The sequence below is a fragment of the Gobio gobio genome (assembly GCF_949357685.1).
Source record: "Gobio gobio genome assembly, chromosome: 13".
In the NCBI taxonomy this organism is placed as follows: domain Eukaryota; kingdom Metazoa; phylum Chordata; class Actinopteri; order Cypriniformes; family Gobionidae; genus Gobio; species Gobio gobio.
In genome coordinates, this window is record NC_137106.1 from 15129348 (window position 1) to 15156900 (window position 27553).

A 27553-nucleotide genomic window follows, 5' to 3' on the forward strand; every position below is an offset into this window, starting at 1 on the left:
CAAAAGAGAAACCTGTTGAAAGTGTGAAATGAAGAAAAACAGGAGCCGTACACACGGTTTTTCATCTGATCACGCTAGTAAATATATTTTTGCAAATCAATAAGCTAATTTTTTGGTGTGTTTAATAGGCTTTGTTTTCTGATACTTTTTTAAAGTGCATGTCTTAATTTATGAGACTTTCTAATTTATGAGACAAATTTGTTTTGTGCGCAACGAACTGAATATGAATAATGCATCAAGTGAAACTGCAAACATGAGAACATTAGGAAGCAAGAGGGGATGAAAATTGGTGAAGAAATACAAGTTAGAGAGTTATGTGGCAGAGATTGTAAAGAACTGAACAGAGAATGTCAGTTCAATTCAATTCCTGATATTCAATTGAAAATGAATTGAAGTATCAAGCTCAGAAACACCTTTTCTATTTGCAGTATTTGGATTTCTTTAAAAAAAAAATAATATCCCAATTCCATAATTTGCAATTAGGTATTCAGGACACACTTGGAAGCTAAAAAAGATTCATATAGATTTACATTTTTGGTCTATGCTATCAAGCAGATCATTTGCTTTGAAACTGCCTCTGGTGTCTCCTAAAATCATTACACCCCAGGGCTATAAAAAATTTTGAAATCTAGCCAAGTAAACGGAACAATATTGAGAACTTTATTGAAGGGATAGTGCACACAAAAAATTAAATTCTGTCATTTACTCACACTTATGTTGCTCTAAATCTGTATGATGTACTTGTTCACACAATAAAAGCATGGCAGCATTTTCATTTTGGATGGAGTATCCTTTTAAGAAGTTGTGTGGTTTAGGGAATAGAAAATGTCATAAATACAATGGATGTCCCTGTCCTGTATAGTTATTCAGGTTGTACCTCTTCAACATACACAAATGTATCTGTTTGATCTTCTAATCTAGTCCATCTCAAGAAGGCCATGTACTGATAAACATCACACACATCGCACCAGCCTTCATGAATACTGGCGAACGAATATTCCTGTTTGGATTTACTGGTGCTTATGAATGATAATGAGTATAAAGATCTATTTTATGGGGTGTGACCTCATCCTTGCTGTGTGGATGAGTGAGAGGGAGCGTTTTCTGTTGATATACAGACTGTGAATATACAGACAATCTATCTCAACCAAATAGCCCAGCTTTACCCCGCACTCTCAAATGCTGTTTGAGAGCCTGCGGGCAGCACGTTCTGGGGATATGCCTCATTATTCCTGTCTGACTCAGGTCTACAGTCTCTTATTGCCATGTTTTCTTATCAAAAAACCTTTTGAACCAACACAGCTGACCTTCATCATAAGAAAGAATGATGGAGGGCAAGGTTTGCCAATTTCCTGGATGCCATTATTCATATATACCACTGCAGTCAGAGGTGCTTCACTTTCCACAAGTTGCATTATTGGGATATTTGACGAGGTAATGACCTTCAGACCAAAATAAATAAAAATATATAATACAAAAAAAATCCTAACCCTTTGCTGCAAAAGTTGCACCTTGTGTCAAAGAACATCCAAAATTTGAACTTTTGATGCTTTTCTTCTGCTGCATCATGCCCTGAAATGAGCCATGCAGCCTGAAGCCGGTTTTTCATTTTCACAATCATAAAACCCCTCAAACTCTGACATCAAAATGGAGGGAAGGAGAGGACTGAAAACAAACTTCTTTCAGACAAAAATACAAAACCACAAAACTTCAATCTTTTTTTTTTAATCTTATATAATGAACATTTTTATTTAGGGAGTCTATGCTAATGTTCATAAACCTCTGCACGGTCCTCAGGGGGCCCATATATGACGTTCCTATGGGAACAGCAGCCTTCATTTATTTGTATTCTTTTTAAATAAAGTGTCTTTCATGTTAATTTCACTCTGTTTCTGGTAAATAAGGCAGTTTATAGACAGCTATTGGTTACAGAGACAGTAGAACGTTGCTCTCTAGCGAAGGATTTGTAATCTTAGCATGCATTCATAAACTACGAGGAAGCATCAACAATATGGCACGATATTTTACAAGCTGTCTCATGAGAACAGTAATCTACATCGACCAGACACTGTAGGCGCGTTTAGGAGCTCACTGGAAAACAAACGGCAGGGTACGATGGGTCCTCAACAGCATATGAATAATTAAAGTTCACAGGATTCAGATTTTTTTCTGAGGAAATCCGCTAATTAAGTCATGAATGTGTCAAAACAGGGCAGAAGTGTAACATCAGTAGCATCTTTTAAACTTGGTGAGTTTGTGGAAGGCTTGTTTGAAGTCATCGTTGAAGGCAGTGTAGATGACTGGATTGATGAGCGAGTTGAGGTACCCCAGCCAGGTGAACACATCAAAGAGCACAGGATGAAACCAGCAGTCTTTACAGACCCCCATAACCAGCGTAAACACGAAGAAAGGGAGCCAGCACACTATAAACGCACCCAGGATAATCCCAAGAGTTTTGGTGGCCTTCTTCTCACGAGCAGCACAAAGACGCTTTCTTTCCAGTACGCTATCAGCCAGCTTCACTTTCACACTGTTCGTGAAAAGAGGAGACCCTCCTCCCCCACCTCCACCTCCACCTCCTCCTCCTCCTCCACCTCCAGGATGAAGATGTCCCTCCTGATTAGAGGTGGAATTCAGCGAGCAGAGCGAAGAGCCCGCTGAGTTCTGGATGAGCTGAGCAGCGGTGAACCGTTTTCCACTGGTCGCTGGTGTTTTAAAGATCCTGGAGCGAGCCGCCACGTAGATACGCCCATAGAGAATCATCAAGAGGATCGTGGGCACATAAAAGGCGCCAAATGTGGAATAAAGCGTGTAGGAGATCTGGTCAGTGTTGACCATGCACTCCGTGAGCTCCTCGTGTGCCTTAGCCTGCCGCCAGAATAGAGGAGGCAAGGAGATAGAGACGGAGATCACCCACACGACAGCGATCATCAGCGCCGCGCGCCGCATGGTGCGACGCTTCGAGTATTCCAGGGCGTCGGTGATGGCCCAGTATCGATCCAACGCGATCACACACAGGTGCAAGATGGAAGCCGTGCAGAACGTTATGTCAGATGATAGCCAGATATCGCACACGATCTGACCCAGAGTCCAAGTCTTACTGACCGTGTACACAATGCTGATCGGCATGACTAAAATGGACACCAGGAGGTCAGTCACTGCGAGGGAGCCGATCAGGAAGTTGGCAGGGGTGTGAAGCTTGCGTGTGAGGAAAATGGTTGCGATCACAAAAGCGTTGGACAGAGTGGTGGCCAAAGTGACGATTGCTAGCATGGCGGAGATGGAGATCTGAAGGCCGAGGAGCGTGGTTTCGTCCCAGGACTCCGGGGTTGTGGGACTGGCGGTAGCATTGGTGAGGAACAACTCATCAGAGCTGTTGAACAGATCCATGTTGCATGGTTCACCAGCGCTTCATATCATCTATGCATGATTCTTACTATAAATGATCAATTATTCCATGAAAACATCTTGTGGTGAAAGAGTAATTTAGTTTGCTGGTTGGAGATATTGGTGATGCTTTGCATTTGTGAAGGTCATGGCTGATAAATGTGAGCTGTAATTCATGGTTGAAGATGCTGTGACTGTTTCTAATGTTTTTTTGTGGAACGTTGGGATAAACAGAAAGTTAAATGCCGCAGAAGAAACAATAAACCGGTATTAGCCTTTGTGCTCGACTTTGAGTTATAAAAAATGTTCCCTTAGCCCTTAAATCACTGCTCATTATTTTCTTTATTGTCCCTTATGCTACCACAAGAACTGAAGATCCCACAATTTCAGCTCTTATGAACTGCTGGAAGACTTTAATTTATTTCTCCTTTTGGTCTGCAAAAGCTCTGTTGTTTCAGACGAATGGATCAGAATATTCCTTCATTCCCTGTATATCCAGTGATGGCTGCGAATGGTTTAGAGAGAGGTGATTTTGCAGTTTCCCAGAACACCAACACTGTAAGAAGTTCTCGTTTTAAATATTGGCAACGTGAAGGTGCTTGTCCAGAAGAAAGGATTTAATCCAGGTGAAGATCTGGAATAGAGAAAATGAAAAGAGAGAATTAAGAATGAGAACTTTAGAGAGCACTTCATGATTTTAGTCTCTACACACACACACACACACACAATAGTGGAACTTTAAGATGCACCTGTGCAAATATACTGAGAAGATTGATTTTAATAATGCAAATGAGGTTCTCACTGCTTACATTAGCATGTAAAACTTCATACAGAAGGATTTGGTAATGTTTTGTTTTGAATGGCAACATTTTCCTGGAAACATGCTTTAAAAAGTTTCATGTATAATTAAAATGAGCTATTATTGCAAAAATGTCTTGTTAAAACATTTTTTAAATTATATTTATATGTGTGAAAAATGTATAATGCATAATATTTTAAAATAATTAAACAATAAATATTAAATAATATAAAATATATTGAAAATTAGAAAATGTTCCAACTGAGAAATCAGAAAGAGCTCTTGTAGATAAAGACAGTGAGGAAACATCCATGAATCAGAAGATCAATGTTCTATTTACTGTAGGTTTTATTTAAATGGGTGCGGAATAACTAGCAGTTGGAAACTATTTCAATTTCTAGAGCTCTTCCTGCATACTATTTTGCAGGAGAAAGCCTAAAGTGCTTGAAAATATTAAAATGTTCGATTCAGATGTTTATTCTTGCAAAGCCAAACCCACATAATAAAATCAATTGAGCATGCACAAAGTATACTTGCTCTCCTTGCTTAAGATGCAAATGGAATTCATTATTTGTCTGATATCTTCATTAAAAACTTTAAGTAAAAATGTATGTAGTAAGTTTTTCCTCCATTAACATATTTCTTTACCCTGGGCTCTTATTTTCAGGCTCAAGCTTTGACTGATGAGTATCTAGAGTATTGTGCCTCTAGGGGAAACCTGTCACCATAGAGCTTCCAGAGTGCCTGTGTCTGACTAACAATGTGTCGTGACACCTGCAAGCATTCTGGTTCTGGCCTGGTGGGAAAAAGAAACCAAGCCGCAGAGCTCACTCTCCTGCCGTCAGGTCACACACATCAGTCACATCACCTGCCAACATCTTCACTTAAACATTAGCAGTCCCCGGTGTGCTGCAGAGCACGCTCACATTTCCTGTTCTTACACGCATGTACAGATATACATATCTGAATATTTATAGGAAAATCATTTCAAAACATGTCATGCCTCCATACGTCAAACTAGGTGGAAAAAAAGAATAATTGTGGTGCAATTTAAATTCTATGTGATGCTGTTTAGGGCCAAGCATTCAGAATTGCAATTGCAATTCTGCAAAGAAAACATGTCCACTGCCCTTCATGTATAAAACATGCCATTTCCGTACTTGTAATTGAAAGCATAAAGGTCAAACATCCAAATAGGACCGACACTTTTTCTGTAGGCCAGGATGAACGCAGAGCATCTCAGCGATGACACTACAGGTTGGCCCAAAAAAATATCAAATTCTGGGTTCAGTACAAGCTCAGTCGACAGCAGGATTGTCGTAAACCGTAAACATTAAAATACTGATTGTTTCAAAAGTACATACACTGTGTTTTTGTTTTTCAAAGAAAATGATTTTTTTTTTTTTTTTAGATAACTGGTATCAATCTCAGACAGGTTTGTTAAATAGTTTGCCAGGTCTACTTAGGTAAATGGAAATCCTACTTGTTCCGCATTATTAAGCAAGTCACAGTTCTCATGCAATATGGGGAGGGAGAAAGATCTTTCTAAAGATGAAAAGCATGAAATGGTGCAATGTTATGCAAAAGGCATGAAAACAACTAATACTGTGTGAAAACTGGATGGAGATTATCGAACTATCATAAGATTTGTGAGTAATGTACAGCACAAGAGAACTCGGTCAGATGAAGGCTTATTGAGGAAAGTATTAAAACGACATATAAAAAGCCACTGTTGAGCGGAAAACGGTATCTTAAGCTGCTGGTGTCTCTGGAATCTCAAGAACCTCTCCACGCAGGCTGGCAGTTGGGCGTAAAGTTGCATTTCAGCCACCTCTAACCACAGCTCACAAAGAGAAACGTTTACAGTGGGTGTAGAAATACACGAAGATTCATTTGAAATAGTTTTATTCTCTGACAGATGCCACACTACAATGGATGGTCTAGATGTATGGATTTCTGGATGGTTGGTGACTGGCCACCATGTTCCAACAAGACTGTGATGTCGGCAAGAAGCGTGACGATTTGGGCTGGAATATTGGGAAGTGGGACGGAAGGTCCCTTCAGGGTCTCTAAGGGTGTCAAAATGACTTCTGCAAGATATGTGGAGTTTGTAACTGACCATTTTCTGCTATGGTATAAAAAGAAGGATAGCGCCTTTTAATTCAGGATTTTAATTCAGGACAATGCACTATCCCATACATCAAAAAACATTGTACTCAAACATCTAAGTACTCAAAAGTATTTCTACACCCACTGTTAACATTTATTTTCTTGTTTACCTAAGTAGACCTGGCAAACTATTTAACAAATCTGTCTGAGATTGATACCAGTTATCTAAAAACATATGGAGAAATAAAACAAACAAACCAACAAACACTTTCTTTGAAAAACTATAAAATCTGAATGTTTATTGTACTGAAATCCTACAGGTATGTCACTTATATAATAATTTGGAACACAGTGTAGTATAAGCTACTGTTCAAAAGTTTGGGGTTGGTATAATTAAAAAATATATATATTTGATCAAGCATACAGTAAAAGCAGTAATATTGTGAAATATTATTAATTTGAACTGTATTAAAAACTGATGTGCAGGACAAGTTTAAAGCTACACTATGTAACTTTTCCGTCCACTAGAGGTCGCCTGTTCAAAACAAAGGCGTAGTTTGATGACTCCACGTTTGAGCACAGAATCTTGGGACATGTGGTCTTCACCTCACAGCCAGTGGAAAAGAGTCAGGATAGGACTCGGGCAGAAATCATGTTCATGGATGCGATTATTAACATTACTGTAGTATGAAGCAGAGCAGGACCGAGTGTAGTGAAGCTGAGCAAGTCCGCAGGAGTGATTGAAGTGCGGGACTGTTATTATGCCATAGTCGCTGGCGGGACTTTTATTATGACACGGTCGCCGGCGCCACTTCCTCTTTTCCAGTCATGAGTATATGAGGTAACACAACTCTGTTTATCGTATTAGATATATCTGAGTGTTGAAAAGGAAGTTATGACGTTCGCTCGGCGGCTGCTATGACACTTGTTCACACTGCAGTGAGAGTAAAGCGTTTCTGCTAAATAAAACCGGAAACCGAGGGTAACGCAGATATGATGCAATCAACAGGCGACTCCCTCAAACGCATAGCTCACACTTCCCGGTTCCTTGGTTAAAATAGCAATTTCTCACGATTTACAAATAGTTGGAAACATTTGGGATATTCTAAGTACTCAACTGAACAAAATATATAACACTGACCTAGTGGTTTTTGGATATTTTACTGCAAAAATCTTACATAGTTCACCTTTAATAGAAATCTTTTGTAATTTTATAAATGTCTATACTGTCACTGAATCAAAAGTATGAGTTACTATAACACTGTAGAACACTGTTCCGTCATTAATCAATAACTACACAGGAACAAATGAGCAACATAATATCAACATTCTAGTAACTGCTATTAACTAACAAAACATTCTGATTAATGAATAAGTAAGTAATAGCGCTTAGTTGAATGAGGTAGCTCACTATTAGCTAATCAATAACTATTTTGTCATACCTCATAGATGACTACTAGCCTAATTACTACTATATGCAGGTTCATAATTAATGTGAATAAAGCATTATGTATAATTAATTCTGAAGTGAAGATCATGATAACCCACTAGTATGAATCAAGTGTAGCTACATCCATTAGAAGAAATTACTGATTATTTGGATCAGATAACTCACTAGTAATGACTGAAGTCATTGTACGCTTTTGAGGTTTTTGGATAGCAATTACACAGATTTGGTAACACTTGAGTCATTACAAGTGTGTTACTATGATCTTCACTTTAGAATACTGATCCAAATGACCAGCAATTCCTTTAGAAGGATGTAGTAACACTTGAGTTATTACTATTCAGAACTTTACAAAAACCTATTTTCCTTCATTTCTTAATCAGAATTTCTTGTTAGTTAATAGCAGTTACTAGAATATTAATACTGCATTACTCATTTGTTCCTGTATAGTTATTTATTAATGATGTAACAGTATTCTAAAGCGTTGCCTTTCTTAAATTTCCTAAAATAATAATAATTTCACTGACCCCAAGCTTTCGAAACAGTAGTATACATATTGTGAGAATTGTGCAAAGACTAATGTGAGTTTCAGATGTTAAAGGGGATTTAATATCTACAAACTAAAGAACAGAATGTAGTGCTTTTGTTGTGGCTTGTATCTCTGTAAAACAGTGTCATCATTAGCATATACTTCATGTGAGACAGCAGGAAACAACAGCGGATTATCTCCACACCAGCAGATCCAACGGCTTGCACGCTAATGAGGCCAAGCCGAGGGTATTACCATGCTCCAAATGTTGGCACACCATTTTCTCTACTTTAATTTGATTTTGTGTAATTGGTAAAAGTCAGAAAAGCAAAATTAAAAACTATGGTCAGTAGATCAGGAAGGAAGAAGCCTTTGAGATTGCACTCAGACAACACAAAATGTGTTGCCACCTATTGCCAGTACTGGCCGAATGCTCACACAAAATCAAACGCACACAACAGTTTAAAATGATTTTGTATTTTGTAATGGTCAACTTGCATTTGTCAATTATTTTATTTCATTTTGCGTGCACTGTAAAATCCAACCTGTTGTTCTTACTAAGACTTTTTAGTAAACTTTACTTAAAGCTACACTATGTAACTTTTCCGTCCACTAGAGGTCGCCTGTTCAAAACAAAGGCGTAGTTTGATGACGCCACGTTTGAGCGCAGAATCTCGGGACATGTGGTCTTCACCTCACAGCCGGTGGGAAACAGTCAGGATAGGACTCGGGCAGAAATCATGTTCATGGATGCGATTATTAACATTACTGTATTCTGAAGCAGAGCAGGAGCGAGTGTTGTGGAGCTGAGCAAGGCCGCAGGAGCGATTGAAGAGCGGGACTGTTATTATGGCAGAGTCGCTGGCGGGACTTTTATTATGACACGGTTGCCGGCGGCACTTCCTCTTCTCCAGTGCTGAGTGTGAGGTAACGCAGCTCTGTTTATCGTATTAGATATATCTGAGTGTGTTGAAAAGGAAGTTATGACGTTCGCTCGGCGGCTGCTATGACACTTGTTCACAATGCAGTGAGAGTAAAGTGTTTCACTGAATAAAACCGGAGACCGAGGGTGACGCAGATATGACGCAATCGACAGGCGACTCCCTCAAACGCATAGCTCACACGTCCCGGCTCCTTGGTTAAAATAGCAATTTTCTCACGATTTACAAATAGTTGAAAACATTTGGGATATTCTAAGTACTCAACTGAACAAAATATATAACACTGGCCTAGTGGTTTCTGGATGTTTTACTGCAAAAATCCTACATAGTTCACCTTTAATGTCCAATAATTTGTTGCTTAAAACAATTAAGTAATCTGAACTATTTGCATGCTATGCATTTGTTACTTAGAAAACCCAAGTAAACATTACTTGACTGGTTTGAGTACCATTTTGCCAAAGCCAAAAAACAAAACAAAAAAGCAAGCAACCAGACAAAGTGTTTTTGAGGCGAGGCAATTTTTAATAGACTTTTCACTCATTCCCTCCACTTCCTCTCACCATAACTGTGATTAGTGTTCCCTTTGGTTGGGCATTTGGAACTTCATTATTGTAATTATCTTTCTATTAATGCAGCAATACAACAAGATATCATAGTTATCTGATTTCAAAAGAAGTGAAGAAATATATCTGTATAATATTTGTGAATTAATGACATATAACATAACTATATTTAATGTCAAATAATGATATTTAAAATAAAATTGATAATATATATGGCATAACCTTTAATATAATCCCTCTATATTTGTGACAATAGCAATTGACCATGCTTGAGTGAGTCACACACAGACTTCAACATTCAGCATGCAAAACACAATAATGGTAACAAGGATTTTTTATTTTATTTTAAATTTTATTTTTATTATTAATAAGATTTATTTGCTGTCGTTATTGGGGTTATACTGACAAAAGACAAATAGTAAAATAAAGCCAAAAATAGTAAAACGATTAATTTATTCATGTCGTAATGCACTCTGGGAGAACACATCCTCAGATCACAGATAGAATTAAGTTGACAAAAGTTAAGTTGACGGTTTAAGTAAGAACAACTTAATGCAATTAAGTAATGCTTACTTAATTGAATTAAGACAACGAGTTTGCACAACTGAATTAAGTAAACTGAACAAATTTGTTTTTACAGTGTGGATGACCTGACGGCACAGAGAGGAAGTGCATGTGAATGAATGCCCTTGAAGTCTACCTTGGATAAACTTGATGATTTAATCTTATATTATGTTCAATAACAGAATTTTTTTTATATATTGACTTCTTCACTGTAAAATCTAATTAGATAGACTTACTTTTAAAAAAAAGCATGCAAACCGATTGCCTTAAAAAAAACAAGTAAAGTGAAATAGGAATAGTATGTTGTGCTAACAATTGCTTAGTATAGTTCACTTAGTTTCACGGGTGTTTATGACATGTTAGCAATAAAATTGTAAACGATAATTATACGACATAAAGGGAAATATTACATATTAGTTCATTTTTAAAGGTGACCTTAATTTCTGACTAAATCTTTCACTATAGTTAATTATTCAGACAGAAGCTGGGTCAACTTTTAAAAGCAACCTATTTATTACTTCCCTCTTCCTTCTCTTCCTTTGATTTCTTGTTGTATCGCTGCATCAATAGGAACAGAGTTATAATAATATGAATGTTGCAAGTACCCAACCAAAGTGAACACTGATCACCATAATGGTGAGTTTTGTTTGTTTTTTTGCTTGACAAAATGGCACTCAAACCAATCAATTCATCTTCACTTGAGTAAGCAAGGAATAGTATGTGAATAGTACAGATTACTAGATTTTTACAATTAAGTTAAGACACTAAGTTAAGTTAACTAAAAAGTGTTAGTTAGAATCACTGTTGATTTTACAGTGTTATAACACAATATTATATTTTCTCCCAGAAATTACAATGGAAGGCAATGGGGTCCAATGCCATTGTGCAGAAGAACGAAAGTCATACAGCTTTGGAAGACATGAGGGTAAATAAATGGTGACAGAATTTTTCATTTTTGAGCAAACTTAATTGCAAAAATAATGAAAGCACATACAGTTCAAGAACTATGCAAATGCAGGCACATACAATGACAAGTCAAATAATAGTTAAGGGTAAAAATTTATTTAGATGGCCGACTTTAGGCATTCTACTAACTATAAGTAACTTTGCAACTACATATCAACTTATTCTACTAACCCGAACCCTAACACCTAACCTAACAGTCTAATAATACTCAAATGAGAACTTTGTAGTTGCACAGTTACTTAGTAGAATGTCTAAAGTGGACCATCAAAATAAAGTGTAATCAAGTTAAGTATTTAAGTCTAAACCATATAATCTAATAAAAAGTTCAGAACAAATACAGTTATGGTGCTAGTTAATGGAATACGATAATTTTTTGTTCTGTGTGTGGAAAATGGACAGGGATGAGAGTATATTAAATACTATATTTTAATGTATTTTTTTACCCTCAATTTGTCTGCCAGTGGTTATAAAATGAAACAGACTGCAGCCATGGTAACAGAGCAGATCTGGATATTATTGAATGACGTCAGCGGAGTGTTTGTTTGTGTGTGTGGCATATCCTTGTAATTCTGTGTCAGCACTCATGATTTGTGTAACAAACAACTCTAAACTCTGGCAGATACAGATCTCTCACTTAAAGTTTTCATATCCTGAGTTTGGCTGGAGTATAAGTCTTGCTTTCAGCTCCATTTGTGAAAAACTTTTTTTTGTTTGTTTTTGTGACAGGCTGATGGACTGGGGACCATTTAGTCAATGTGACATATTACTTCAAACAACTTTTTGTTTCACAGGTTTAGAAGTAAAGGCCCTTTTCCAACCTTTTCAATTACAGCTGCAGATAACAATCCAACACAACTCAAATAACAGATTGTCTCTCGAAAAAAAGAGCCAATTAATTCTGCAATTTCCAAACAAACAAACAAACAAACAAACAAAAAGTTTAACAAACAGTGACAAGAAGTTGGAAATTCATTATTTTATCAAATATTTGCAAATAATTTTTAGCAATTTATGTGCAGCAAAAAAAAAAAAAAAAAAAACATTTAAATTTAAATTAAAGAAAATCACTTAACCTTTACATTTTCTTTAATCAATAACAATATATTCAAACTGAACTTCATGAAGAAGTCATACAATCAATGCTACATTTTTGGTGAAAAACTACATTTTCTGACCCGTCATAACATACACTCTAAAAAAAAAAGTTCTATATGGCACCACAAATGGTTCTTGGCTCGTAATCATAGGGGAACCTTTTTTAGTGCTATATATACCAATTTTGGTCTTTCAGTGGTTCTTCAGCGGTTCTTCAGAGAAGAATGATTACGAGCCAAGAACCATTTTTGGTGCCATATAGAACCTTTTTTTTTTTTAGAGTGTATCTGACTCCAATTTGAATGACTTAAAAGTCCCATGACCTCAATATCAGCTTTCATAAGTGAGCAGAGCTGAGGAACGTGCATTTTTACGGGACGTGTTTCAGTGGACGCAATGCGACTCTAATGCATACTATAAATGTTTTCTATCTTCTTAGATGTGTAGGAGGAACGCTGGAGTTAACAAAAACCACTGTGCCTCTTTCACCACTCTGAATGATTCATCAGGTAAGTACCATAAGTTCACACTTCTACAAAGAAGCACCTTTTGTGGGCATGTAATGACTGTAGGAGGTTGTGATGTACTTCTGGAAGGTATATTCGAAGCTAAAGCTTTTGAATTTGGGGACTTTTTCAGTACCCTCTGTTGAAGCAGATGGGATCTGATGAGATTTGGGATGTACCTTACTGAGTTAATACATTAAGACACTTTCTAAACTTCAAAAACACTGTGTTCTTTTTGTAAATCAAGCTGTTGTGGTCACGACTGTGGCCTGAGGGCAGAAGGACTGCTATTGTCAGTTCAATGAGGTGAGTTGGGTTGGCAAGACTGTCGTGCAAAGACTGTGTAACATAAGGGTAACATCTCAGCAAAATTCTGCTTCACAGGGGTCTGAGCCAACTCTTTATGATTTCATTACATATGAACTGAGAAAACTGAGAAAACTTTGGGGTCTGTAAGATTTTTTGTTTTTGAAAGAACTCTCTTATGCTCACCAGGACTACATTTATTTGATCAAAACAGTAAAAACTGTAATATTGTAGAAATTATCACTTTTTAAAATAATTGTTTTCTGTTTTAATATTTTAAAATGCAATTTATTCCTGTTATGGAAAAGCTGGATTTTCAGCATCACTACTCCAGTCTTCAGTGTCACATGATCCTTCAGAAATATGTTGATTTGCTGCTCAAGAAAAATGTCTTATTGTTTAAATATTGAAATTCTTTCTTATTATTTCAGTGTTACTATATCAATGTTGAAAACAGTCACACTGCTTAATATTTTTGTAGAATCTGTTACATTTTTTCAGGATTATTTGATGAATAGAAAGTTCAAAAGAACAGCATTTATTAAAAATTGTATTCAATTTTACTGGCCCCACACTTTTGAAGAGTAAATATGTTTATATATACATGTAAACATTTAAAGTATTATCACACAGATGTTCAAGGGTGTCTATATATACATTAAATGCAAAAGCAAGTGTGAGGTCTGAATGTGGCACATTGGTAAATTGCTGCCCAAGGTGACTTTGTCCTGTAATCCCCAAGGTGACTGTATGTCCTAGACTAGTCACTAGGTATTTTTGCGCTATACTTTTTCCAGTGGCGTAACTTTGCTTTGAAAAGTGGTGGGGACAATGCCGCGCTCCCATTACGCGCATCACGCGCTGCGTAGGGCACCCCTCCCCTTTTAAGCACTATATAATTTGCGAACGCTGTCACCGCGGGCATCATAAAGTGATCGCGCATAGGGCATCAAAATGGCCAGCGGCGGTACTGGGTGGGGACACTGCACAACTCGTTTTGCTATGTGTTTATATAATACGGTGACGCATTGTTGCCACATGCATATTATTTTTCCACTCAATTATGTAGTATTAACGAGATCTTATGTTGTTTTAACAACATCTTTTCTCATAATAATGAGATCTTGTGCCATAAAAACGACATAATTTTCTCGAAAAAACGAGATCGTATGTTGTTAAAACAACATATTTTTCTCGTTAAAATTACATATTTTCTCCTAATAAGGGCATGTGTTGTATAGTGATGTGTGTATATATGTCTGTATCCATATTAGAGAATTTATTTAGCAACACTTGTTTGAAAAGCAGAAGCAAGCTCAGCGTAAAATATCTCATCCGCTGCCTGTATCAATGGCAGTGCCCATAGCACGAAATTGTTGTAGCCTAATTTATTGATGTAGCCTATAGTTCTTAACAGCCATGGGTAGCAGGTGCCATGGACCACTCATGATTAGTGGCGCAACTTTAACATAGTAATGACGGACCCCGGTGCAGCCACAAATATAATAACTATCTATAGGCATAATTTTTGGAATGACTTATCACGTGAGGAAAAAAATTGTTTTAGTCGCATAACATCAGTTAATGGAAACGCTGTCATTTCACAATATTTTTTTTATCGACTATTAGGAAATATGGCAAAAGTTTTGCGCAAATCTGTAATGGAAAAAAAAGCTTCTGACCGGCGGAAAAATCTGTTGAATGAATTACGATTTGTAGATCGTGCTTTTACTTTAATACACACCTTACGCAATCTATTTTTCAATTACTTTTAAAAAGTGGTGGGGACAATATCGAGCCTGGCAAAAAGTGGTGGGGACATGTCCCACCCGTCCCACCCGTAAATTACGCCTATGACTTTTTCATTTCTTACTAGAAGTTATAATTAGGTCAGATCACACTTCACACGGACACATGTCTCTTCTTCTTTTTTTGTGTGAAAGAATTTTAATAATAGTTGCTTTTATATCAAAGCCTTTATCCAGGACATAATTGTAAATTTGAAATGTAAATGAAAAAAAGTAGGTCAAATTTTGTAATACAAATATACCCAGAGCCCAACTGAGAGCTTCTCTGACCTTTCTCCTCTCCTGTCAGGTCTGATAAGTGTTACATTTGCACCAAAAAAAAAAAAAAAGCGGACAAAAAAAAAAAAATGGTGCTAAGTATGCCGGCAGGCTTTACATGTCTCTTTGATACCATTTGACCTCCATTGCTGCCTTTCATCATCTCCTCCCACTCTTGCCCTTGCTGTTGTGTTTGGCTCTGGCTCTGAACTTCATGAGTGATGCGTGGACAAGTGGTATTATTCAGGATGTTGATGTGTGTAAAAGCCTATTGATGTATAAATAAGTGCCGAAGACTTGAATTAAACTACCAGAGCTTCTTGTGAGTTACTATTATCCTAAGAGTTACAAGGGCAATAAAGGCCCCAAAATACTCACAGCGAAGTAAATAGAAGTTTGAAATACCTGAGCAGCTGTATATTGTTAGAAAACATCTCGAGACCTCCCACACTGACAGCGGTGAGAAAACAACAGTTAAGAAAGCATCTGATTGTAGCGATGTGGATATGTTTGCGCAAACTCTGTAATTCGGCATTACAGTCACATCATATTCATTTTTATGGTACTTTATACAATAGATTGCTTTAAAGCAAGCCTGCTTTACAGTAATAAACAGAGTCAGTGTCACTTTCAATTAGAATTACAACTTCATTTCTATTATAAAGCAGCTCTCCAGTGTGCTCATGTTTTACTCGCTTCTGATCTCGGCGGACTAGGAAATGAACCAGAGAAGTTCCCTTTCGAGGGAACTCGCACTGCATCGGAACGACGCTTTGGGGATGCTCCCTTAGCATCAGCGAATCTGAAACCAGAATGCCAACTAGGCCAATCCGATTGGCGTGCGTGATGACGTCATCGGCATACCCGGAAGTATAAAAGGGGGGCTGGAACGTAATGGCGGTAGTTATTGCTCTTCAGCAAGCGCTATCTGTCAAACTGTCTGTCTATTTACTGTTGTATTGTCAGTGAAAGTGTGTGTGACTGAAAAATGGAAAAATGTGAGAGTGTGAGAGAGTTTAAGCAGTGTGTGCATCCTTGCCCTCGCTACATGTCAGGCTCGGATACACACCTGCTTTGTGTGCATTGCCTGGGCGTTCAGCATGCTCAAGCGGCTCTCGAGGGAGCTGCTTGTGAGCATTACAAGAAGCTGACGCTCAGGGTGCTCCGCTCTCGAGCCTCGTGAGCCCCGTGGATCGGTCCCGCATCCGCCGAGGCGGTGCGGCGAGGCTGGTCATGGGGCTCACGGATGGACTGTCAGCGGGACTGGGACTGCTGAGGCATCTTCCCAGTCTTTATCTGACAGTTCAGATGTTCTCCTTCCCCGTGTGGAAGCCCGCGCTGCGGCTTCTTCCCCCGGGGCGGAGGACCCGATGTGTGAGCGGTCTGATTCTGAGGAATTAGACGTGCTCAGCATCGTGGCAGTCAAAGTTATAAGCACTTCTTAAATATGCAAGATTCCATCTCGCGATTGCAGAAAAAAAAGGCAGCGCGCAGGTTATGGGTCTGCAATTAAAGTGAACACACGCGATCGGTGTGCATGAGATACTGGTTGGCTTAACGGCGAGTCCGTATAGTACGTTAAATCAGTATTGTCTGATATGGCTGCATTTAAGTCTGAGGATTTAAATGAGATATGATCTGACTCTGAGGAGTTAGATATTCAGCCTGTCATTCAGACCATGTTTCACCGTATTGTGTGACACTGTTTGGCTTTTTTCTCGAGGGATGAAAACCAATTGTATTATGACGGCTTGAACCACGTTGCTGAGGCAACGCGGGGTCTATGAGTCCGTATAATACAAATAAAACAGTGTTGTCTGATTAATTACGGCTACATTTAATTCTAAGGAATTAAATAAAATATAATCTGACTTTGAGGAGTTAGATATTTAGCCTATCATTCAGACTATGTTTCACCTTATTGTGGCTGCATTTAATTCTGAGGAATTAAATGTCGTTCTCGCCGCCTTGTGGCCTGCGGGACACATCAGTTTCAGGCAATTGCTAATCGCAGTGTCCGCTCTAGTGTTGTGGCCCTGTTGAGCTGCTCCCTTAGATGAGGCCCCTGCTGGCCAGCCCCCTCTCCCGGGTAGGAGCGATCAAAGTCGTCTCCCCTGTGGAGTTTTTCGGGAGTCGATGCTGTGTTCCCGCCATCTAGTACGCTTCGGGCCACATCGTTTCCCCGTGCACGCGTGCTGCACCAGCCGCCTCTAGCAAGACTTGCGGTGGTCCAGCAAACGCGTACGCACACCGAAAATCTTCCTCGATTTCGCCCTGCCGGTTAGCCGCTTCAGGGGGTCGGGGAGGAGGCTCGGTTGACACCCGAGACATCGGATATCACGCCTCCCTCACTGGTTGGGGCACGGCAGGGGGGGTTTGAGGTTGCGCCCTCTTTGCAGACTGGCGCATCACATCCTCCTGTGGTCCCAAGGGAAACTGTTGTCCATCAGGGCAATGTATGTCCCGGGGGTCCAAAATCAGGGAGCAGACATCCTGCTGAGGCAGGGGCTGAGGCCCGGGGAGTGGCGACTCCACCCAGAGGTGGTGGAGGCCATATGCAAGAGGTTCGGCCCAGTGGAAGTGGATTATTTGCGTCTCGAGAGACGTCCCACTGCCCACTGTGGTTTTTCCTCACGCATCCAGCCTCGCTGGGGTTGGATGCCATGGTTCAGACGTAGCCGAGGCTGTGTCTGTGCGCATTTCCCCCGATTGCTCTGCTTCCGGGAGTCCTGGAGAGGGTCAGGCGACATATTTTACCCCCGCCCGGAGATTTGGAACCTGTGGCAGAGGAGGAGATCGCAACAACTGTTGGTGTGTTTTGGCTCACCTAAGAAGGGATTGCCTGCGTCTACTCAGACAATCAGTAATTGGATTGTCCAGGCGATTACCATGGCCTACCAGGTGCGCAGTTTGCCTTCACCTGTGGCCGTGAGGGCTCATTCCACCAGAGGCATGGCCTCTTCGGTGGCCCTTCTTTCTGGGGTCCCCTTGCAGGATATCTGCGAGGCGGCCGGGTGGGCTACCCCACACACTTTTATCAGGTTCTATAGCCTGGATCTCCCTACGACGCCTGGTGCTAGGGTGCTCCAGTCCTAGCTGTGCCCGGTCTCCGGCTTCACACTAGGGCAGGTGCTACCCTTCGGTGTGGCCTAGTGGGTACTCGTTCCCCAAAGCGTCGTTCCGATGCAGTGCGAGTTCCCTCGAAAGGGAACTGCTCGGGTTATGTATATAACCCTTGTTCCCTGAGAAAGTGAACGAGCACTGCATCCCGACGCCACACCTCGGCGCGCCTGGAGCGCATGCTTCAGAGCAATTACTACCGCCATTACGTTCCAGCCCCCCTTTTATACTTCCGAGTATGCCGTCACGATGACGTCATCACGCACGCCAATCGGATTGGCCTAGTTGGCATTCTGGTTTCAGATTCGCTGATGCTAAGGGAGCATCCCCAAAGCGTCGTTCCGATGCAGTGCTCGTTCCCTTTCTCAGGGAACAAGGGTTATATACATAACCCGAGCAGATTTCCAGATCAAAGAAGGCGGAGCCTCAGAGTCGCTAACGTGCCGCACAAAGCCAAAGCATCTCGATCGCCCCCAGGTGATTGGTCCAAGTATAGCTCATGAACCCAATCCCCTCTAATGGGACATGAGACAAACTAAACAATCAAATTTCTCTCATTTTAGGTAGCTTTTTATCATGCTGATGTAAGTTCAAGTGTTCTTTTTTAAAATAAATTAGGTTTTAGATAGTTATTTGATGCTATAAAAATGGGGATGTGACGTCATGATTGACAGCTGAGATTGACAGTTTCTCTGAGCCAAGTTGTCACTGAGGCACCAACTGCCTATTTTCAGGATTTTCGGGAGGAGATTAGAGCTTTAGCTTTAATTTCTACATTTCCATAACTGTTTATTTCACACAGACATAATGAGTTGTTCTGCAGTAAACTGTACTAGATATGCGGGAGTGTGGACAGGGTTTTGATATCGTGTTTCTACTCTATGCTATCTACTGTGCAGACGCAGGTTCCAAATCAGTGCAAGATGTCAGCGCCATATTCGGACATTGGCGGCTTCAATGGAAGAAGAGGCGTTGTCCATCTTTTTTTACAGTCTATGCACCTACCTAATATGTAATCACCATGGACCAAAGGTAGTTTGGCATTTACCAGCTGGAGCAAACTTTTCTGGAAACTGGAATCTCCAAACAAACTTAATTTTGATCTGATTGTGTTCGATTTTATGTCAAACCAGGTTGTTGTTTGGTTTCACTTGAAGTTTATCAGGGGGATATTCCAGAAAGCAAAGTTAACTTACCATAACATATACCTTGAACTCTCGATTGATTAACCCAAACCTTGCTTACTCGAGGTATGCTGGTTCCAAAAACGTGTCCAGGAGTAAGTTCAGACAACTCAGAGTATGTTAACCTTGAACAGACAAGTTATTTGGTGGTTATGCAATCATCTTTCCGTTTAATAAGTAATCTTTAAAAAATTATATTTGTTTTTGCTATTTTTGCCAGCTGATATACCTTTGGATAATAATTGAAAAGCGAACAGCCATCAGTGTAATGACAATAGTATTATTTGCCTGAAAACAATTCAATTAGCAGAATCATATTCATAAAGACTGAGATGTAAAGAAACAGTGGTGGCCACTATCGGAATGAACTGTCAATAGTGATAAGGTATAGCTAAGAGTGCTCCAGACCAACCTTACGAACGAATGTCTTACAGAAGGTATTCTTAACTAAGATCGTTTCGGGAAACACGTATTAACGATAAGATACACCTTAAGGTATAACTTAAGAACGACGTAGTGTTAAGAAGGTTTCGGGAAATCCAGCCATGAACTAGCAAGATGTGGGAAAGTTTCACAAAACTTCAAACTAAGGCTGCGTCTCAATCAGCTCCCTAGTTCAGAAGTCAGGGCACTGATCAGGGAGTTAGCCCATTGATTCTTGTCCTGATCAGTGCTCTGACTACTGAACTAGGGAGCTGATTGAGACGTGCAAGGCGAAACTTTTCACGGGAGCACAACGTGCATGTTGGAGCACTTAAAGGGTTAGTTCACCCAAAAATTAAATGTCATTAATTACTCACCCTCATGTCGTTCGACACCCGTAAGACCTCCGTTCATCTTCGGAACACAAATGAAGATATTTTTGTTGAAAGCTGATGGCTGAGAAAGGCCTCAGATAGGCCTCCATTGGCATTCAGTACATTCACACTCACAAGACCCATAAAAGGCACTAAAAACGTTGTTACAAAGTCCATCTCTCTACAGTGGCTCTACAATAATTTTACGAAGCGACGACAATAGTTTTTGTGCTAAAAAAAAAATCTAAATACCGACTTTATTCCACAAGTTCTTGTCTTCCGTTTTGGCCTCTGCCGTGAACTCACGAAGCACCATGATGCAGTGCCGGCGTTCGGGAATCCATGAAATGCACACTTTAGTCCCATTTTGAGCACTACGCCGAGACCTAAAGCACGATCAATGTAGAATTCAACAGCTTAGATAAGGTGCGTCTTCCTATGCTTGTAACCAAATCTCCTCCTCGCTTCTGGGTCATGTGTCCGAACGCCGGATCTGCTTAATATTCTCGCGCATGCGTCGTGGTGCTTTGTGAGTTCACGTCCGAGGCCTACACGGAAGACAAGAACTTGTGGAATAAAGTCATTATTTCGATTTTTTTTGCGCACAAAAACTATTGTCGTCGCTTCGTAAAATTATTGTAGAGCCACTGTAGTGAGATGGACTTTGTAACAACGTTTTTAGTGCCTTTTATGGGTCTTGTGAGTGTGAATGTACTGAATGCCAATGGAAGCCTATCTGAGGCCTTTCTCAGCCATCAGCTTTCAACAAAAATATCTTCATTTGTGTTCCGAAGATGAACGGAGGTCTTACGGGTGTCGAACGACATGAGGGTGAGTAATTAATGACATAATTTTCATTTCTGGGTGAACTAACCCTTTAAAGAGGAAACAACTAACTAACTAGCGGTAAATCTCTTTATTAGAGAATGCATTACTAATAATAATTGTAATAATATTAACAATAATAATATAATTACAGTAATGTGATGATTTATTTAGCATAGAATAAAGTTTGATCGAGCTTGGAGTCAGGACTGTTTTTATTATTATAACACTATTAGGTATTATAGTCTCATCACTTGCCTGTATTTTGTTCCATATGCATGAAGACTTACAAAAGGCGATGTTAGGAAGAATATCATGACAGTTACTTTTTCATATTGTTAATTAAAAGGTGAATGAGAATCTGTCAGCTCAATTGTCATGTAAGAGATTAATATTATGTCATTTTGTCTGCAATGTCATTTGCAGGTTAATATTTTTACCATTCTTTGTGTCCTGAAGTAAATGTCCTCTTTTTCTGTTCCAGTTCTAAGAAAAGCAGTGGGCCTATTATTGTTTTACAAATGAAGCTCTTAATACTGCTGCCAAGAGATGTTTACATTCAAACATCTATTTTTTTTGTCTGTAATGCAGCTAATTTTTGTTTATTATTATTTATTTTTTCAATTGAAAGTGAACAGAATATTTAAACAATGCTTAGAGAGCATTTGTGTGTGATTTGAGTTCTGAGAACTTGGCTCAAAGTTAATTAAAACAACCATTTCAAAAGCTGAAGTGACTTTCTTTTTTATATATTATAGTTAGAATATGTATAACTCAATGTTTGAACGAATTGAAAAAGCTGAATAATCGTTCAAAATTTACTTATTAGTCGTCGATGGCAATGGCAATAATCGATGATTGGTCGATTAACAGTTCTAATAATAGTTAGATTAATCGATTATTAAAATAATAATTTGTTGCAGCCCTACTCGTGAACAGAAAACGTGTTGTTTGGCTTTCAGTCAAAAGAAGGCGATTCAAGTCGAGCTACACGTTCATTTAACATTTAAAGCTGCTGTCCGTAACTTTTTTTGTTCAAGAATTACAAAAAATTATATAATGAGAATGTACAATATGAATCCATTTTCCAAACCGTGTTTTTGTCTTACCCTGAATCAGTATGGTACATTTATAATAAGTGTTCATATTGGGACTATTTCAGACTGGTCTGGTAGGAACCGCTGCGGAGGAGCACAGTCCCTGCGTGACTCGCCACAGACATAAACAGAGAGAAGTAGCTCCCTCTGTAATGTTCTTCCGCAAGACGCATGCAGTTCTGTTTATTAACCGCAAAAAAAGAGCGCAAAAAGTTACGGACTGCAGCTTTAAAAAAAATATTTTAGAAAACATTGACAGACAAGTGCAATCTAAACTACCAGCAAAAAAAATCATTATTGTTGATCCTTGTAAGGTAATGAATATGGGGAAAAAACACAAATCAAAAACAGACAGCAGCAATCAACTTGCAGTCTGGTATTGTAATTGACACACAAACACAGAGACTACACTGTCAAACTGATGAGTGCATCTCTGCATTTGTGTATGGAGCCAGTCAAATCGATTTTTCAGTTCTAGTTGTCTTCCCTGAAGGATTATGATTCTAGCAAGCAAAAAGCTCCAAGGACCAGTTAAATATCGACACAAACGATGGCCTTAATTTGTAGAGCACTATGCAGTCCTACTGAGTTTCCAAGGTGCTCTGGGTAAATGTGAATTCTGTAGTAAGATGCTTTTATCTTAGCCTGATGTCGTCATACTCAATTCTAGTCAGAATATGAGTCGGATACTGCTCCATTGGGCTGTGATTATGGGGCGTGTTTCAACTGAACCAGGAAAGACCTCAATCGAATAGACCTACAACCAGTAAGAGCAACGGAGCGACACATAGTTGTCAACAGAACTCAACTGCACGCATGCTGGAAAAAGTAGAAGAAAATGAGTGTAAACGATCTTTACCGGTGTTGTAAAAAATTATTTAATGATACACAGACAACTTGCCAACACGATCATCATTTTTGAGAGAAATAGCAAAGGTGAATGCATATACGAACAAGTTCTTCGTTTAGGATTAGAACGAATTCAACCCAAGCACTCTTTGGTGACGTGAATGCTTACATTACTGTTTATCATCTGTCCATCATCGTATAAAGCCCACCCTGCAATTTAATTGGTGCGAACAGCTCCTGTTCGGGCTCAGTTGCTCCACAACAGATCAAGTCCAGACCGAATTTCTACATTCGGCTGGCATCCAGGCTACTTTTATCTTATAAGGACACATAAGGTTATTCAAATAGAGCTTTAGAGAAGAGCCAATAAATGCATGGTATAATATAATCAGTAATTAGATCTGTTTCTCTTTTACATGCAGTAGTTTAGTTGTATGCCTGGTAATGCAGGCCGCGAACCCCAGACTGCTCCAGAGGAATGTCGCTGTAATTACTGCACCGTAGGTCACTTTGGGATGAAAAGCATCTCGTAGATAACAGCCGATTGAACTGATATAGAACTCTTGCTTAAGAAAACAGCACTTAAACTCTTACTGCAGTGTTATCACGTCCCTATAGTTTCTCCAATCAAATAAAAGCTTAGCCCTGCATATACGTATTCATGCCCCTTTGACCTTTTCACTCTTGGTGTGAATGTGCTGTAGATACGATTCATCAGATCTTTATGAACCCAACTATTAACGGAGGCCAAGAATGATAAGTGTGAAGGTGTGGCTGTTTGCTTTTGTGAATTAAATATTGAAGACCAGCTGAAGTGTGTGGCTTGAGTCTGAAACCTGGGCTTCGAGCCAAACAGCACAGACTCCAGGCAACGTGCAGTGCATTTGAATTATGGATTTGAGAGGCCTTATGATCGCGGGTCAAATATCAGCAGAGTGGCATGCAGAGATCTGTGAGCATCAATAAACAGAAGAGTCTAAACACAACTTGTTCATTTGTGCTAATCAATGTATCATGGGAACAATCAATATCAATGTAAACTAAGGATGATTTAACTGTTTAATTTTATTCATTGAGTGGTTGGGATTTAATGAGTGATCCAAAGAAAAACCTTGCAATTACCTAGAGGAAAAGCCAGTTTGATTATACACAGGGTGATTGTGCTCAGTACATCAACCCTTACAAAAAAAAAAAAAGTTTATTCAAGTGTGCAATTAGTATACGATAAGAAAAATAAGTATACTTTCTGACTAGTTTTTATGTACTTCTCAGAAATATACTTACAAGTATACTTGACTTATACTGACAGAAAAGACAGAAAAGTATATTTGGCCTATACTTGTACAATCTTGATATACTTAAAAGTAAAATTAAGTATTCTAAGTATACTTGGCTTATAGTTGTGTTTAATATTTTGATTGAGTAGCCTATTACATGCTTTTTCACATAGTTTTACATACTGTCTTATAAACTTAGTTTGAAAATATTGATTATAAAGAAAACAGATTTGTCCCTAATTCTCTGAGTATCTGATTTTTGTGTGTGTAGACGAATCCACTGGTAAAATAACGCGATCATCAAACATTGAACAGCATATAAATCAAAACTGCCTAGTGCCTTATGTTACTGAATGAAATGAAGTGGAAATGCCTGTGATGCTTTGGGGGTGTTGATGGACGCAATATACTCCATCTGTGTTTTGATCATAGTTCTGAATCCCATCCATATAGTCTTTGACAAAAATGCAATTTTATCAGTTTTTGTTTAAAAAGTTGCTTTTTTTGAAACTTACCCACATTTGAATGTTGATAAAGTACAGTACAGTAAAAGTACAGTTAAAGGTATATTTCAAGTATAAAAAATGAATACCTAAACAGGAACATAGTAGTATACTTAAATTGCACCAATATTATATAAATAGTAAACTATAAGTTTGATGTTATGGTCACTTAAAGAAAACGTACACGTATACTTGCAGTACAAAAGTAGTAGCTTACTGAGAGTAAGTACTTTCATAAACTAAAAAGAAAATACTACAAGTATGAAAATAGTAAACTACTAGTATACGTATAAGTTCAATTGTAGTATATAAGTTTGATTGTAGTACTTAAAGTTTACTACTATTACACTTATAGTACACTTAAACATATACAAACTTAAACATATAGTTTACTACTAGTACATTTATATTAGTATACTTAGGCCTACTACATAAACTATACTTAAAAAATATACTTGAACATTACTTGCGTATATTTCATATAATGATCTTGAAGTATACTACTTTTTTGTGCGTGAATACACAGTCTGGATTGAGTTGCTCAAAAACAGCATATAATATAAATATAAAACATTTTCTTTTATAGTTAAAATGAATGTGTCAGATACAACGTAGGAACTCTGCTTTCATCTGTTCGTGGGAATGTCCTCAATCTCCTCAAATCTGGAACCTTGCTGTGCTGATCAGAAGATGCTTGTCATCTCTCATCGACTGCTCAATCAGTGCTGCAACAACTCCATTGAATCCAACCATAGAAACAAAGAATGGATATTCCATAAGCATGCAAGGGAAAACACAGATTTGAGTGATGCAATGTTTTAGAATGTAGTCAGTGTCTCCTCTGTGTTAAACCAGATAAGCCGCAAAAGATCCTAAGCCTCACAGTGTTCATGTAATTTTCATCTGTTGCCTTCTTAAACCTTCACTAATCACGTAACCCTCTGACTGAATTACATTGCAGAGCTCGGAATCCTACGCTAAACAGTTAGCACTCCTAAAATAGCTCTAGCAGATAAGCCTTGATCGTTTCAATCCTAAAATGACTTTAGCTGTCTGTGGGTAGCTGTGAGTAAAGTTATGGACTAAAGTTGAAGAATTCTGTTGTCACTTAAACCTGTATTATTTACTTTATTTTATGGAATACACCAATTGCCTTGTATCCCAGAAAATATTAAAGATGCAGCCCATGTAACTCAAAAGTCTTCCTAAACCATGCCATAGCTTTGTGTGAGGAACAGGCTGAAATTTAGGTCATTATTTACGATCTTTCTCTCTGCTGTCACATGTCACATCAGATTTGATTGTCATCGATGACTTATATTTTGGTTTGTTCCTCCCACAAAGCTATCGTATGGCTTCAAGATTTGGACTATAGATTCATATGGACTACCTTCATGATGTTGTTGTTGAAGAGCTTGACAGCAGGGATGCACCAATTGTAAAATGCAGGTTATGCGCAACAAATTTCCATATTCTGTAAAGCAGGTTGCATCGCTTTTGGTTCAGGTCTTTTGTATGTGAAATGTTAAATATGGAGCTGTATTACTCAAGATGAGCATAACTCATGTCCATCACATATGCAGGTTGACAAATGCTTTGAGTGTTAGTTGTCGGCAAAGGTAATTTGAACTTTAAAAATCGGGGAAATGAGCATGAACAATTAAACAGCCAATATCTAATATATTTTTTTAAAAATCGGCCAGTAACTAATGTGGTACAGATATGTCGAGCATCATTCGAGCACATTCTTCAAAAGTTTGAGTTCAACAGAAAATAAATAAAGAAAACAAAACAAAGTCAGTCTTGAAATTACAGAAGGGTGAGTAAATTATAAAAAATGTCACATTTGCTCTCTGCACTGTTCTTCACCCAAGCACCGAACTCTGGGTGAAGTAAACTATGGACCAATCTAAGCACATATGGCTGAATTCTGACTTGTGATGCAGCCTGAATCATAATGACTCCGTGTTAGATTGAGAACTGGCCCCCCAACTGAGCCTGTTTTCTCCATTCTGTCACCTGATGGAGTTTGGGATGGAGCCACCTCTGTGCTTGCTTAGTTGAGGACACTTTATATTCAACAATATTATTGATCTGACTGTACTGACACTGTTGTATGAGAACTGAACTGAGCTGGACTATGATATAATTTTTTGCAGAACTGTTTTATAGATGACAAGCTAATATGATGATCTTTACAATGGAACTGAATCAATACTGAACTGACTTCAGCTAAACAACAGCCGAAATGCTTCATATTCCTGTTATCCCTGTTGCTTTAAAACAATCTGTATTGTATAGGGTGCTTTATAAATAAAGGTGACTTGACTTGATAAGGCGAAGAGATAATCTGTGCCATCTGCAGTAGGAAATTCAGAACAGAGATCATAACAAGGTAAGGCTGACTGTTCTTATCTGACTGAACTCATAGCATTTGTTTCTTTGAAGCATGTCTCGAAGCCACATTCGAAGCCACAAACCACTGTCTTATCTGATAACACATTTCAAAAATAATGGAATACATGTTTTAGCCAAGGAACTGTGTAACAGAGAAACCTCTCAATGCATGTTGAGTTCATCACGTCAGGCTCCACAGACCGCAAAGACTGCAGTGACATGGTGG

At 38.7% G+C, this 27553-nt stretch overlaps 1 protein-coding gene across 1 annotated transcript in view; it reads right to left on the reverse strand.

Annotated features, from left to right (window-relative positions):
* Positions 1–1726: 1726 nt before the first annotated feature.
* htr1d (5-hydroxytryptamine (serotonin) receptor 1D, G protein-coupled) overlaps positions 1727–27553 on the reverse strand; it is a 36357-nt gene continuing 10530 nt past the window's right edge. Inside the window, exon 2 of the mRNA XM_079832509.1 lies at positions 1727–4021. Within this exon, the coding sequence (XP_079688635.1) occupies positions 2227–3390 (1164 nt within the window). The 5' untranslated portion in view covers positions 3391–4021 and the 3' untranslated portion in view covers positions 1727–2226. The remainder of the gene's footprint in view (positions 4022–27553) is intronic.